This window comes from Schistocerca americana, chromosome X (assembly GCF_021461395.2).
Source record: "Schistocerca americana isolate TAMUIC-IGC-003095 chromosome X, iqSchAmer2.1, whole genome shotgun sequence".
Classification (NCBI taxonomy): domain Eukaryota; kingdom Metazoa; phylum Arthropoda; class Insecta; order Orthoptera; family Acrididae; genus Schistocerca; species Schistocerca americana.
In genome coordinates, this window is record NC_060130.1 from 558,362,990 (window position 1) to 558,378,387 (window position 15,398).

Sequence of the window (15,398 nt, forward strand, 5' to 3'; positions counted from 1 at the left end):
AAGTTTGTGGCACAACTTGACTAGAAGAAGGGATCGGTTGGTAGGACATGTTTTGAGGCATCGAGGGATCACAAATTTAGCATTGGAGGGCACCGTGGAGGGTAAAAATCGTAGAGGGAGACCAAGAGATGAATACACTAAGCAGATTCAGAAGGATGTAGGTTGCAATAGGTACTGGGAGATGAAGAAACTTGCACAGGATAGAGTAGCATGGAGAGCTGCATCAAACCAGTCTCAGGACTGAAGACCACAACAACAACAAGGGCTCTGTGCTAATAAACATAAATCCATCCATTTAAGTGTTCAGCCACCTTGTGCACTGCAGATAAAAGGATAAGTGTCTGGATGTTCAAACTCTAAATGACGGTTATGAGGGTGCATTAAAAAGCCACTTTTTATAAGCAAAACAATGCTGAGAGCACTTTACGAAGACGAAGTTTCATTTGATTTGTTACCTGATTACAAAAGTTGAAAAAATTGACTGTAGTAGTAACACTTAAGAATGAACTGAAGAAAAACCTGTTTCATCATCTAATTCTGTAGTACCTCCTTTCTTGCAGTCTCTTGTTACCAGTTACAGCAAATATTTGTCAGTCTTAAAGTAATATCATCGTATTGTTGGTTAATGGGACTGCTTGTGTCTTCATTAATGTTGTATGATAATATGGCACTTGATTGTGTATGAGCATGAGGGCATCATCATCATGCTTAAAGTATTAACTTAATCTGAAGTAAAAAGTGTTACTTGTGCTGAAAAGAGTACCCAGGTATAACAATTTGTAAACCTTTTGTAGTGAAATAAAGTAGACTTAAAATTCTATGGACTAGACTGCTATTGCATTTGTATGTTAGCATATTGCAGACCCAATTTGATAAGCAGCACATGGTAACATGTGTGGTCATGAAAACAACTGCAGGATAGATTTACTTAGGCGCCTGCAGTTTGTGGTACAGGGTGCCCAGTGGAGATGGTGATTTCGAAATTAAATATCTTGAAAACTAAGATTGATAGATGAGTTTAACAAAGGGTATGTTTATTGTAAAAGCTGTAAGACTTGCACAGAAGTTTCAGAATAGCTAGAAAAGCTGCTAACAGATGGTACTCCAGTCACAATACATACTGCCAAAAATAGTGACACATTTTAGAGCTATCAGTTCCACTATTGAGATGTGGAAGGTTAGTACCAAAGGAAAGGCTTGAAATCATGTATTTCAATGAACAAAAAGTTTTTATGGTACAGAAATACACAGAAAAATGCACAGTTACATGGCAAAAAGGTGCAGTGTGTGCATTTGATTTAATGTTCCAAAATGACCCATATGAAAGCCATGCCCAAGCTCTTTGCCAAATTTCAATGGAAAGGCTGTGTAGATGATACATTGGGGAGCGTGGGCCCCCCAGGCAAACTGTAGTTACTTCTGAAAATGTCGTCACAGTTTATTCAACAAAGTCCAAGAAAATCTGTCCGAAGAATTGTAGCAGAGACTGGTTTGAAACATCCCAGCACACAGAAAATACTGAGACACAGCCCACATGTTTCTATTCAAAATGCAAAGCTACCAGGCCTTGCGTGCATGAGCTGTGAGACTTAGGGATGGCTTTGTGAACCAGATTCTCACAATTATTTATAATTAAGAATTTGATGTTGACTGCATCTCGTTCACAGATGAAGTATGTTCCACCTGAATGGTGTCATGAATAAACAAAACAGACAATTTTGGAGTTCCAAAAAATCTGTTTGTGTAAAGCGAAACCACTGTATTCTCCCAAAGTTACTCTTAGGGTTGCAGTTTGCTGCAGAAGCATCATTGACCCTATTTCATGCAAGAAAAGATAACTAGTGAACGTTAAATTACAATTTTGGAGGTGTTAGTTGCTACACAGCTAGTATTGGAGGATTGTCCAGGCACCAAGTGGTTCATGGAAAATGGAGCCAGACTACGTCACACTGAACAGGTGTTTCACTTTCTTGGTGACTACTTTGGGAATAGCCATTGCATTGGATTATTGCACATTTGCTAGCACAGGGATATTCACCCGATCTGACTTCCTTAGAGTACTTTGTGGGAGCACAGTGAGGGACACCATCCACATGAACATCCCACCATGCTATACAAGCTTGAATTGACGATCTGTGTGGTATCTGAAGCCATTTCTGTTCATTCATAGCAAATTTCATTGTTCGTTTGCACCACCTCTGTACTGCAGATAGTGGGTATTTTGAAAAGATCGTGATGTGATTGCAAAGACTTCGTGTGGAGGGCTAGTTCAATTATGCTCACTAATACTTTAAGAGCTGCACAGTGTACAGTGCCATCTGTGAGAAGTTTTTTGAACTACTGCAAAAGTTCTGTATAAAATCTTTATAGTTTTCACAATGAACATACCATTTGTTGCACTGGTTTGTTGATCCTTGTTTTAGAGATACTTAATTTTTAAAATGGTGCTTCTTCGCTGGGCAACCTGTATCACAAACTACAGGTGCCTAAATAGACCATGTCAGTCTAAAGTTTGCATGCTGGATTAATAAAAACGAGAGAAAAGTCAGTGGTCTTAAAGCTTAGTGTTCCACATCCCCCTCCACCCAGTTCAATACAGTGTACACAGTGTTCATGTGACCTTGTTAAACTGTCAGAAAAATCCTTCTTTGGGATATTGCTTAACTCGCACATGACATTTGTGCCTTCTATGTCTCGGCGGAACATAAGACACCATTATGCAGTTTGTCATTTTGTGATAGATTGATGTAAGTCTTGTCACCAAAGATTATTCACAAAGTCTTGTCACTTGTGATAATTATTTACAGAAAAGAATGAACTGCATTTTTCATTACAATCGAGTTGCAGCTGGTGTCCATGTGTCGTTTCTATTAATGAGTCGAGGTCTACGGAATGAACTTTGCACACTCTTTTCTCTTTCTCAAAACAGTCTGGATAATGTCTTGAACTCATGTTTGAGACATTGCTCCATTATAATTTGTGGCATTAAAACATTGACACACTGGGGCCACACACCCAGTAGTTAGGTTTATCCTTGCTCACAACTGACTGGTTGACTGCCCACATGTTGTATACGCTTGATAGTTCAAACTGCCACCATAGTCACTGCAGTGGTGCTGCTTATTTTCCTGGAATAATACATCTGAAATTTATGAATGGTTGGTGTATTTGTTATTGTTTGAATGACTCTTCATGTAAATGTGACAGAGTATCTTAACTAATTGTACCTTTTATTAATATTTATCAGTAAACTTTTATTTCTGTTGCAGTTGTGGGACATCAGAGAGGGTTCATGCAAGCAAACCTTTCCTGGCCACGAGTCTGACATCAATGCTGTAACGGTGAGTATATGGTACCATAGACTCCATTCAAATCTTTCAGTGCAAAAACTTCATGTGGTTATATTGCATCAGTATTACTTGACAAAAGCAATGGGAAGTTAATTCAGTGATCTTCAGATTAGGCAAAGAGAAAGAGTAGTTGTCAAAATTCATGTTCTCAGAGTGTGCGAAGCTCGTATTAGTTCCAATTAGTTTCTGCAGGTTGAGGTTTCTATTTGTGCCCTGGATATGCACGTCTCTTTTTTATGCATATGTCGAAATACTGATGATTGTCAAAGATGTCACGAGGTTACATTCCTCCTGCAAGTTATGCTCTGTGTAGGGGTTTGTTCCCTATGTCTGCATTCACAGCTCCTTTTGTTTAGTTCTGCTGCTGCAAAAATTGCATTTTTAGCAGCTCCAGTGCAGGATACCAAGCTTTGTGGAGTTGCTACTCTGTGTCATGATTAATGGGGTTACTTTTGCCACCTGTATCTCTGCTGACTCCTAGAACACTGTCCCAGTATATGGAAATCTGTGCCAAAGCCCTCATGTTTTTGTACATTTTGATACAATTAAATTCCAGACAGTGCTGAACAATGGCTGATTTAGTTAATTGGCACAGCCGGGTGTGCTTCTGATGTTATTGGCATCTGATGTCCACTGCCCTAGTGATTTTGCCGACGTATAACACGTCACATTGGCAAGATGTATCATAAATTTCTGATCTTCATAAACCAAAGTCAGCTTTCACATTCCCAGAAGTCTTATTATGATATTAATGCTTCTGAGAGTCTTGCAAATATTGTCAGAAATTGAGGCCCATGGGGCAGGTAAATTACGGCCTTTGCTTCATCTTGATCTTCTCTAATGTGTGCAGTGGCTAGTTGAAAGGCCTCTGAATCTGTTTGATTGTGCATCCATTTTTGCAGAAGACTGAGCCTGGAACTCTGTTTCTGATGTCTGGTGTGACAAGGTGTTTGCCCTCTGGACCAGTGTCTCAGGACTCCATTATTATGTGCTATGTGAAGACAGTTTGTAGCTTGCAGGTATAAATCAGTGTGCTTTGGTTTCTGATAACACGCTAGGCCAAATGACCCATCTGCTCTCCTTTTGACCAGTACATGCAAAAATGACAGATGACTGTAACTTTCCAGTTCTGTGGCGAACTTTATATTCAGGTAGCATGAGTTAAGGTGTTGTAAAATCTAATTGAGCCTTTTGCTATCGTGAGGTCATGCACTTCTTACAAACAGGTGTTTCAGGGTACACTGCTTTTACACCCATTGGGAGAAATCCTCTCTGGGAGGGAGGTCTGCGTCATTGAAGGCTTGCACTCACTGGAGATATGGACAGAGTACTTGCCAATGTTAATTCCACCACACACTGTTATGACTCTTTAGGACACACACTTGGGTAGCAATCCTCCTCATTGAAGCACTCCGACGTTCATGTAGGCCGAATAAGCCTGCGAGTTTTTTTCTAGCTGTATCTATGCTTCCTCCTCAAATGTTTCCAAGAACAGATTGGCAACCACTCGAGACAGAGGGCAGCCCATGGCCATTACTGTCTGCTTGTAATATTGGCCCCACACAGAGAAATGTTAGTCCATATACAGTGTGTTTCAGAAGTGATGGTCAATAACTGGCACATGGCAAGTACAGGCCAAAAGTAGCTAAAAAGCTCCAATAAACACGGGTCCACAAATCAGCCGTTGCTGATGTATTGCACTAATTCAAGTTAGGAACTAACTGTAAATGCCCCTGGATACGATGGTATTTGCATTGGTATCACAAGGTTTGAGATAGACTTTTGTTTATGCATGCACAACTAATTCCCTTTCCCCCTCCATGCACTGTGCGGTACCAGCCTCACTGTTATGAATGGGAAGGCACCACGGACAGAGGTTGCCCTTTATGTATGACATAGCAAGTGGCAGTGCTCTTCAGGCTGCACGATTGTATGAAGAAGCTTTTCCTCTCTACAGGCGATGTGATGTGACAGGCACCAGTGCCGTAGAGAAACTGGGAGTTTTGCACACCATGTATGAGAATGGTGACCCAGATCAGCCGGCCGGGGTGACCGAGCGGTTCTAGGTGCTACAGTCTGGAACCGCGAGACCTCTATGGTCACAGGTTCAAATCCTGCCTCGGTTAGTTACACTCCTGGAAATGGAAAAAAGAACACATTGACACCGGTGTGTCAGACCCACCATACTTGCTCCGGACACTGCGAGAGGGCTGTACAAGCAATGATCACATGCACGGCACAGCGGACACACCAGGAACCGCGGTGTTGGCCGTCGAATGGCGCTAGCTGCGCAGCATTTGTGCACCGCCGCCGTCAGTGTCAGCCAGTTTGCCGTGGCATACGGAGCTCCATCGCAGTCTTTAACACTGGTAGCATGCCGCGACAGCGTGGACGTGAACCGTATGTGCAGTTGGCGGACTTTGAGCGAGGGCGTATAGTGGGCATGCGGGAGGCCGGGTGGACGTACTGCCGAATTGCTCAACACGTGGGGCGTGAGGTCTCCACAGTACATCGATGTTGTCGCCAGTGGTCGGCTGAAGGTGCACGTGCCCGTCGACCTGGGACCGGACCGCAGCGACGCACGGATGCACGCCTAGACCGTAGGATCCTACGCAGTGCCGTAGGGGACCGCACCGCCACTTCCCAGCAAATTAGGGACACCGTTGCTCCTGGGGTATCGGCGAGGACCATTCGCAACAGTCTCCATGAAGCTGGGCTATGGCCCCGCACACCGTTAGGCCGTCTTCCGCTCACGCCCCAAAATCGTGCAGCCGGCCTCCAGTGGTGTCGTGACAGGCGTGAATGGAGGGACGAATGGAGACGTGTCGTCTTCAGCGATGAGTCGCTTCTGCCTTGGTGTCAATGATGGTCGTATGCGTGTTTGGCGCCGTGCAGGTGAGCGCCACAATCAGGACTGCATACGACTGAGGCACACAGGGCCAACACCCGGCATCATGGTGTGGGGAGCGATGTCCTACACTGGCCGTACACCACTGGTGATCGTCGAGGGGACACTGAATAGTGCACGGTACATCCAAACCGTCAACGAACCCATCGTTCTACCATTCCTAGACCGGCAAGGGAACTTGCTGTTCCAACAGGACAATGCACGTCCGCATGTATCCCGTGCCACCCAACGTGCTCTAGAAGGTGTAAGTCAACTACCCCGTCCAGCAAGATCTCCGGATCTGTCCCCCATTGAGCATGTTTGGGACTGGATGAAGCGTCGTCTCACGCGGTCTGCACGTCCACCACGAACGCTGGTGCAACTGAGGCGCCAGGTGGAAATGGCATGGCAAGCCGTTCCACAGGACTACATCCAGCATCTCTACGATCGTCTCCATGGGAGAATAGCAGCCTGCATTGCTGCGAAAGGTGGATATACACTGTACTAGTGCTGACATTGTGCATGCTCTGTTGCCTGTGTCTATGTGCCTGTGGTTCTGTCAGTGTGATCATGTGATGTATCTGACCCCAGGAATGTGTCAATAAAGTTTCCCCTTCCTGGGACAATGAATTCACGGTGTTCTTATTTCAATTTCCAGGAGTGTAGATTTAAGTAGTTCTTAAGTTCTTGGGGACTGATGACCTCAGATGTTAAGTCCCATAGTGCTCAGAACCATTTGACCCAGATCCATAAAACCAGATGTTGAGGAAGTGGTGGAGGCCTACATGAACGTCGGAGTGCTTCAATGAGGAGGATTGCTACCCAAGTGTGTGTCCTACAGAGTCATAACAGTGTGTGGTGGAATTAACATTGGCAAGTACTCTGTCCATATCTCCAGTGAGTGCAAGCCTTCAATGATGCAGACCTCCCTCCCAGAGAGGATTTCTCCCAATGGGTGCAAAAGCAGTGTACCCTGAAACACCTGTTTGTAAGAAGTATTCTGTTCACGAATGAGGCTGGATTTACTTGTGACGGTATTTCTCAACTAACATAACTGTCACATTTCGTCCAGTGTCAATCCTAATGCAGCACATTTCATGACAACAGCAGCGTTATTTGTTGAACATCAGGGCAGGACTGCTCAAAGACTGCATAATCGGATCACACTTTCTACCACAGAAAGTAACCGGACAGAAGTACATGTAGTTCCTGTGGACTGTACTTACAGATGCACGTGATTATGTCTCACTGAACAAACACCTGACCATGTGGTTCATGCATGACTGTGCTCCCTCACATTTTTATTTATAAGTGTGCTGGCTTCTAACTTGGACTTACGGTCAACATTGGTTAGGTAGAGCAGGGCCTATGCAATGGCCTCAAGGGCTGGATTAAAATTCATGGACTTCGTTGTGGGGGGCATGTCAAAAGCCTGAACTATGCTACTGAGGTCTACTCTCTTAAATTATAGTTGTGGATCAAAGCAGCCTTCCAGCATTTAGAGAATTCTCCAGAACTGCCTGAGAGGATTTGCAGCTCATTTCAGACAAGAATTCAGTGTTGCATTCAGATGCATGGACAACATTTCGAGCACCTACTTTAACGTTTAGAGATGCCATGTGTTCCTAGAAGCTAATGAACTGAAACAGGAGCCAGCCGAAGTGGCCGTGCGGTTAAAGGCGCTGCAGTCTGGAACCGCAAGACCGCTACGGTCGCAGGTTCGAATCCTGCCTCGGGCATGGATGTTTGTGATGTCCTTAGGTTAGTTAGGTTTAACTAGTTCTAAGTTCTAGGGGACTAATGACCTCAGCAGTTGAGTCCCATAGTGCTCAGAGCCATTTGAACCATTTTTGAACTGAAACAGAAAGTGTTGTATCACAACAATGGTTGATTTGTGCACCCATGTTTATTGGAGCTTTCTAGCTACTTTTAGCATGTACGTTCAACGTGTGAATTATTGACCATCACTTCTGAAACACCCTGTATGTCTGAGCAGGTCCACTAGAGCACTATCAAATTTATCTATTCCAGCGAGTTTTTTCTATGGTACCTTGGTAAACAGGGAGACCACATCAAAACTGACAATTACATGAGATTCTGTGATATGTAGTTGCTCAAGACACTAAAGAAGTCCTGAATTGTGGATGTGGTGAATCCACTTGCCCACATATGGGCTCAGTGACATTGGCACATCAATGTACCCACCAGGTAAGTATTTGAAGAAACTGGTGACAATTGGGTGTATTGGCATACCCTGTTCGTGTACTTTTGGCAGTCCATACAGTTAATGTTGAACTGGTGCTCTAGACCGTAGTTATTAGAAAATAATCGTGCAGGCATGGCTGTTGCCTCAGAGAGCTGTGGTTGTCTTGTCCAGCCTGTCTGTAGGATCATATTCTGAAAATATGTATGCTGCATCCTCCAGAAGTTAATAAACTTTCTCATCATAATCCCTCTGCTGCAAAATTAACATAGTTTACTTCGTCTGCTGGCAAAACCACAATGCTGCAGTCTTCTAGAGCCTTTTAAGTGTCAGCTTCTCATCACTGGAAATGTTAGATTTTGGAGCTTTTGTCTTGAGTGCTCTGCAGGTCTGCCTATAGATGTCTTCTGTCACATCCAGTGGAAGTTTTGGCTACTTGCACCATTGCACTGATGAAACTTAAAATAGGCACATTCCTACCTGTAGGGTAGTGTCATCATACTGCTTGCCACTTGGATTAATAAGTGGGCATCCTCCCACCATCTGCTGTGCTTCCTTAAACGTAAATTGAAACGCCACAGACTGGCACACTGAGGCATTTTTCCTGGTGCACTCTACTGGGGACCAAGAGGCATTTTGTACCCTGTTCCAATCTTGATCTGCCAGGGAGGCCATGTCCAAGTCAAGGTTTAAAAGGTCCCTGGCCACCAAATCTAGCTTGACACATAACTCTAATTCCCCCCACGTGTGTGTGTGTGTGTGTGTGTGTGTGTGTGTGTGTGTGTGTGTGTGTGTGTGTGCGCGCGCGCGCGCACAGCCACTTCTGTGCGGATTCCTCTACAGCTGCATTGTCATGACTCTGGTGTCAAGAAAATATTCTTTCAGCAGACCAAACATGTGGTAGGAGCAGGGTCATAAATCTGGACTGTAAGGGGGATGTTAGTTGCCAGTGACTTCGCTCAATTTTTTCCCTTCATTGTAGTAGTACACTGCAGCCTAGCAGTGTCATGCAAAACAATCACCAGTGATGATGGCTTGAGTACTTCCATTGCTTATTCCTACCACTGAAGCAATTTCAGAAAGATTTGTCTGGCCCCTTCTGCAATAAACTCCTGTGTGACATGAACGTCATCCACTGTGATGCTTGCACAGGATCATCTCCAGTGGTTATGTCACCCACAGCTACCCATCCTGCCACAGATGTTTAATACCATTCATACACTTTGGTTTTCAAAGCGGTTCTTCCCCAAACTGCACAGAGCCTCATCAAAATTTCCAGATGTTTTGGGGCCTTCTTTCACAAGAAACTTGGTAATTTTGCACTTGGTGGCCTCACTTGAGTGATCATACCCTGCTAACTGTGGCATCACAGTGCGATTCTAGACAGCCCCAGCAACATCCCGTCAAGGTTGCACACATTTCTGTTCACAACCACAGCTGTAAGATTTAAATTATGGTTCATGTTTAATAAGCCATCATACTCTTAAACCCTGAAACCTGTCCATAAGGGTTGGGATTTTCTCTGATCAGTCAGCTGCCACAGACAGCTGAATGACAAGCACATGTTGCTTGATTATTGTCGCCGCAGATGGGCACAGTCAGCTGATATGGAGAGTCGCACAAGAACTCTCATATCTGTGTAATATCCCTCAAACCATTCTCCACCGTAGGACTTGCCGCAATGGTTAGCACACTGGTCTTGCATTTGGGAGGACTGCAGTTCAAACTCCCATCTGGCCATGAAGATTTAGGCTTTCCACATTGTCCCTAAATCGCTCCAGGCAAATGGAGGAATGGTCCATTTGAAAAGGGCGCATCCTATTTTCTTCCCCATCCTTTCATAATCTGAGCTTGTACTCCATCTCTAATGACTTTGCAGTTGACAGGACATTAAACTCTGCTTGCTTACTTCCTTCAAATCATTCTGACTGGTAGGTAGCAATGGGGTAGTATATTGTCTGACTGGACATACTTGCAACACTGTGATATACTGTAAGTGAACAGTGAGCATAATTGATAGTTTCTTGTATTGGTGACTTGATACTAGATAGCAAACATATTGGAATATCCCTTGTATCTTATTGAAACTTCACTGACACTTCCAAGTGAATCAGCTACTTGGCTGAACAGTTTGTGCGATGTGGGCAAGTGGGATATATCACCTCTTCGTGTTTCCAATGTGCTATTCTTGAGTGCCAGCGTGCACTGCTTAAACGTCTTCTCTTTAATGGCTGCTTTGTTTCTGTTATGAATGAAATTTCATCACCATTCACACCTTTGGTGTCTATATGTGCTGTTAAGCACACATTTTCAAGTAAGTTGTTAGTGTTTCTGAGTTCTCCTTGCAGTGATTTAAGAACAAAGTTCTGTAATTGTCATGCCTGCATTCTCAAACCACATCCCAATAGTTTAAATTGGGAGTTTATTTACTTCAGATATCTTCATCCCTACGGCATGTTTTGCTGTAGAAGTAACTTTATATCATCTCCTTCCATCTATGTATCAGCTTGATTTTGTAATGAAGTGAACTTGTAACTTAACCTCCTAACATACCTCTTGCAGTCTCAAAACTTTCAAAACCGTACCTTTTTTTCTGTGTATTTTACTTTTTTGAAAATACATTGCTTTGGAAACTCATTCATATGTTCATCTTGAAAACCTAAGAAGATATTGTAGATGGAAGTGCATAAAAGGTATTATCCCTAGATAACTTGGGCTCATCACAAGTCTCTACAGATGTTACTTAAAACACAATGGTTATTACATAGACATTTTAGAGTTAAAGATAAAAATCGGGTGATAGATAAGATACACATATGGCAGTCACACTAGAATGGTATTGGAAATCTGTTTTTTATTACAGATTCTGAAGTGTGATGTGATGCACAAGGGGGACATGACACTGGGGCAGTAGTATCACGTTCCTCTCCAGACACACTTCCCACATGCTTCCTGCTTCTTGGAGCAAACTATGCGTACTAGTGTTGGATTGATCTTTTTCTCCGTTGATTCGATGACTTCTGGGAAATGTCTGTCGGTTGAGGAGGGGGCATTCGTGGGTTAAGAGAAATGACACACTCTTCGTATTTCTCAAATATTTTTTTCCAAGAGGGTCTACGTAAATTCCAGAGAGTCCTTTTTTCCCCTCATGGATTTGCCTTACAAAATGAAATAATTTCAAAAAACAATTTCGTTTTCGAGAGCCTGATCATGTCTTGTGAGCTCTGCTAGCTCAACACAGGTACTTCCACCCATTTCTGTTCTACTATTGGGCCATTCTTTGCCATCAACCTCTCTTTCTGCTCTCCTGCCCCCGTAGACTGTTCAGTGGAAGTCATTGATGACCTTCATCTAGTGATCACTACCAACTCAGCATTCACCTACTGGATGGAGCATTACCTTAAGAGAAACCACCACAGTGGATGGTAAGCAGGGCTAACTGGATGCTGTTCAGCCCGTTGGCTGTGTTCGACCACTACAGTGTTCAGGAATGGGTGGACCACATCAAGGGAGTAATCCGTCGTGTCGCTGACTTACCAATCCGAAAGTCCTCAGGTCGTCTTAAGAGGCAACCTGTTGTTTTTACAACCAGTGAGTGCTACTCAGCATAAGGGTCAGGCATGTGGCTCTTCAGTGCTTAAAGTTCTGCCCAACAGTGGCGAACCTGACAGCATCTTGGGTTAAAAGCATCCAACGCTTGATGTGTAATGAAGAAGTACAAGAAAAAGGTCATGGCAAGTGTTCCCAGACTCTATCAACCTTTCCACTTGGTCCACAATAAGTATGGGAAACTATCAGGATTATTTCTGGTCAACAGTCACTTACCAGTAGTAGCAGTGTTGAAACAGGGGTGTCTCCAAACAATGCCGAGAGACATCACTCACACACTGCCAGAGCATTTTGCAAAAACTACTGCCAATGCCAGCCAGGATCTGGCGTCTCACCACTTCCGTGCAGCTGCAAAGGTGGAACAAATTGAACTTCAGATCCCACAATTTTGAGTCTTACAGTTGCCCTTTCATGAACAGTATCCACTCACAACCAAATCTTGTACTGCATTCTTAGACATTAGCCAGCAGTGTCAAAGGAAATAATGCTTGAAAGTTTTACTCCTACATGGCAAACAGGTAACTTGCCCAACTTGTGGAGGGAGGCAATTCTGATACCTCTGCCCAAAGCAGCCAAGGACTTAACATGTCCCAGTAGTTACTGGAGTGTCGCCTTTACTAGCTGTGTAGCCCAGGTGCTGGAGGGGATGATAAACCATCGTGTGGTCTGGTTGTTAGAGACCAGGCAACTTCTTAACCACTCACAGTGTGGATTCCAGAGATTTTAGTCCACTGTCCCCAGCTTGATCCTACTACAGGTGGCTGTTAAGTAGGCTATCTTATATAAACACACTGTCCCACTATATTCTTTGATATCAGCAAGGTGTACAATACATCTTGGAGCTCCTCATCTTTTATTTTTATTTTTTTACATACACTTCAAGTTCCGCAGGACCAAATTGAGGAGCTAACCTCAGATCATGGAACGTGTCAGTATATGAAATTACAACATAAAAGTAATAACAGATAAAAGTAAATGTTTATGAACCCGAAAAAGTCACTCCATAAGTTTACTTAAACGCAATTAACAATACAAGAAGAATCAGCTTAATTTTTCAAGAAACTCCTCAAACCCATGAGGAAACTCTTCAGTTTTGGTTTGAAAGTGTGTGGATTACTGCTAAGATTTTTGAATTCAGGTGGTAGCTTATTGAAAACGGGTAAAGCAGTATACTGCACCTTTCTGCACAAGAGTTAAGTCCAATCCAAATGCAGGTTTGATTTCTGCCAAGTATTAACTGAGTGGAAGCTGCTTATTCTTGGGAATAAGCTAATATTGTTACGAAGAAATGACAGTAAGGAATATATACATAGAAAGAAAGATCCTTTATCATTTAGCCTGCAGTATAGCAGGTCAGCAACTGGAAGCAGTTAATTCCATAAATTATCTGGGAGTAGGCGTTGTTGTTGTTGTCTTCAGTTCTGAGACTGGTTTGATGCAGCTCTCCATGCTACTCTATCCTGTGCAAGCTTCTTCATCTCCCAGTACTACTGCAACCTACATCCTTCTGAATCTGCTTAGTGCATTCATCTCTTGGTCTCCCTCTACGATTTTTACCCTCCATGCTGCCCTCCAAGCTAAATTTGTGATCCCTTGATGCCTCAAAACATGTCCTACCAACCGATCCCTTCTTCTAGTCAAGTTGTGCCACAAACTTCTCTTCTCACCAATCCTATTCAATACCTCCTCATTAGTTACATGATCTACCCACCTTATCTTCATCATTCTTCTGTAGCACCACATTTCGAAAGCTTCTATTCTCTTCTTGACCAAACTAGTTGTCGTCCATGTTTCACTTCCATACATGGCTACACTCCATACAAATACTTTCAGAAACGACTTCATGACACTTAAATCTATACTCGATGTTAAAAAATTTCTCTTCTTCAGAAACGCTTTCCTTGCCATTGCCAGTCTACATTTTATATCCTCTCTACTTCGACCATCATCAGTTATTTTACTCCCTAAATAGCAAAACTCCTTTACTACTTTAAGTGTCTCATTTCCTAATCTAATTCCCTCAGCATCACCCGATTTAATTTGACTGCATTCCATTATCCTCATTTTGCTTTTGTTGATGTTCATCGTATATCCTCCTTTCAAGACACTGTCCATTCCATTCAACTGCTCTTCCAAGTCCTTTGCTGTTTCTGACAGAATTACAATGTCATCGGCGAACCTCAAAGTTTTTATTTCTTCTCCATGAATTTTAATACCTACTCCGAATTTTTCTTTTGTTTCCTTTACTGCTTGCTCAATATACAGATTGAATAACATCGGGGAGAGGCTACAACCCTGTCTCACTCCTTTCCCAACCACTGCTTCCCTTTCATGTCCCTCGACTCTTATAACTGCCATCTGGTTTCTGTACAAATTGTAAATAGCCTTTCGCTCCCTGTATTTTATACCTGCCGCCTTCAGAATTTGAAAGAGAGTATTCCAGTTAACATTGTCAAAAGCTTTCTCTAAGTCTACAAATGCTAGAAATGTAGGTTTGCCTTTTCTTAATCTTTCTTCTAAGATAAGTCGTAAGGTTAGTATTGCCTCACGTGTTCAAACATTTCTACGGAATCCAAACTGATCTTCCCCGAGGTCCGCTTCTACCAGCTTTTCCATTCATCTGTAAACAATTCGCGTTAGTATTTTGCAGCTGTGACTTATTACACTGATAGTTCGGTAATTTTCACATCTGTCAACACCTGCTTTCTTCGGTATTCGAATTATTATACTCTTCTTGAAGTCTGAGGGTATTTCGCCTGTCTCGTACACCTTGCTCACCAGATGGTAGAGTTTTGTAATGACTGGCTCTCCCAAGGCCATCAGTAGTTCTAATGGAATGTTGTCTACTCCCGGGGCCTTGTTTCGAATCAGGTCTTTCAGTGCTCTGTTAAACTCTTCACGCAGTATCATATCTCCCATTTCATCTTCATCTACATCCTCTTCAATTTCCATAATATTGTCCTCAAGTACATCGCCCTTGTATAAAACCTCTATATACTCCTTCCACCTTTCTGCCTTCCCTTCTTTGCTTAGAACTGGTTTGCCATCTGAGCTCTTGATATTCATACAAGTGGTTCTCTGCTCTCCAAAAGGTCTCTCTAATTTTCCTGTAGGCAGTATCTATCTTACCCCTAGTGAGATAAGCCTCTACATCCTTACATTTGTCCTCTAGCCATCCCTGCTTAGCCATTTTGCACTTCCTGTCGATCTCATTTTTGAGACGTTTGTATTCCTTTTTGCCTGCTTCATTTACTGCATTTTTATATTTTCTCCTTTCATCAATTAAATTCAATATTTCTTCTGTTACCCAAGGATTTCTATGAGCCCTCGCCTTTTTACCTACTTGATC

At 43.0% G+C, this 15,398-nt stretch overlaps 1 protein-coding gene across 3 annotated transcripts in view; it reads left to right on the forward strand.

The window, feature by feature from the left end:
* LOC124556470 (guanine nucleotide-binding protein G(I)/G(S)/G(T) subunit beta-1) overlaps window positions 1–15,398 on the forward strand; it is a 71,026-nt gene that overhangs the window by 33,147 nt on the left and 22,481 nt on the right. For all 3 annotated transcript variants that reach the window (XM_047130424.1, XM_047130423.1, XM_047130425.1), the window contains exon 7: window positions 3,270–3,341. In XM_047130424.1, coding sequence (XP_046986380.1) covers window positions 3,270–3,341 — 72 coding nt within the window. The remainder of the gene's footprint in view (window positions 1–3,269; window positions 3,342–15,398) is intronic.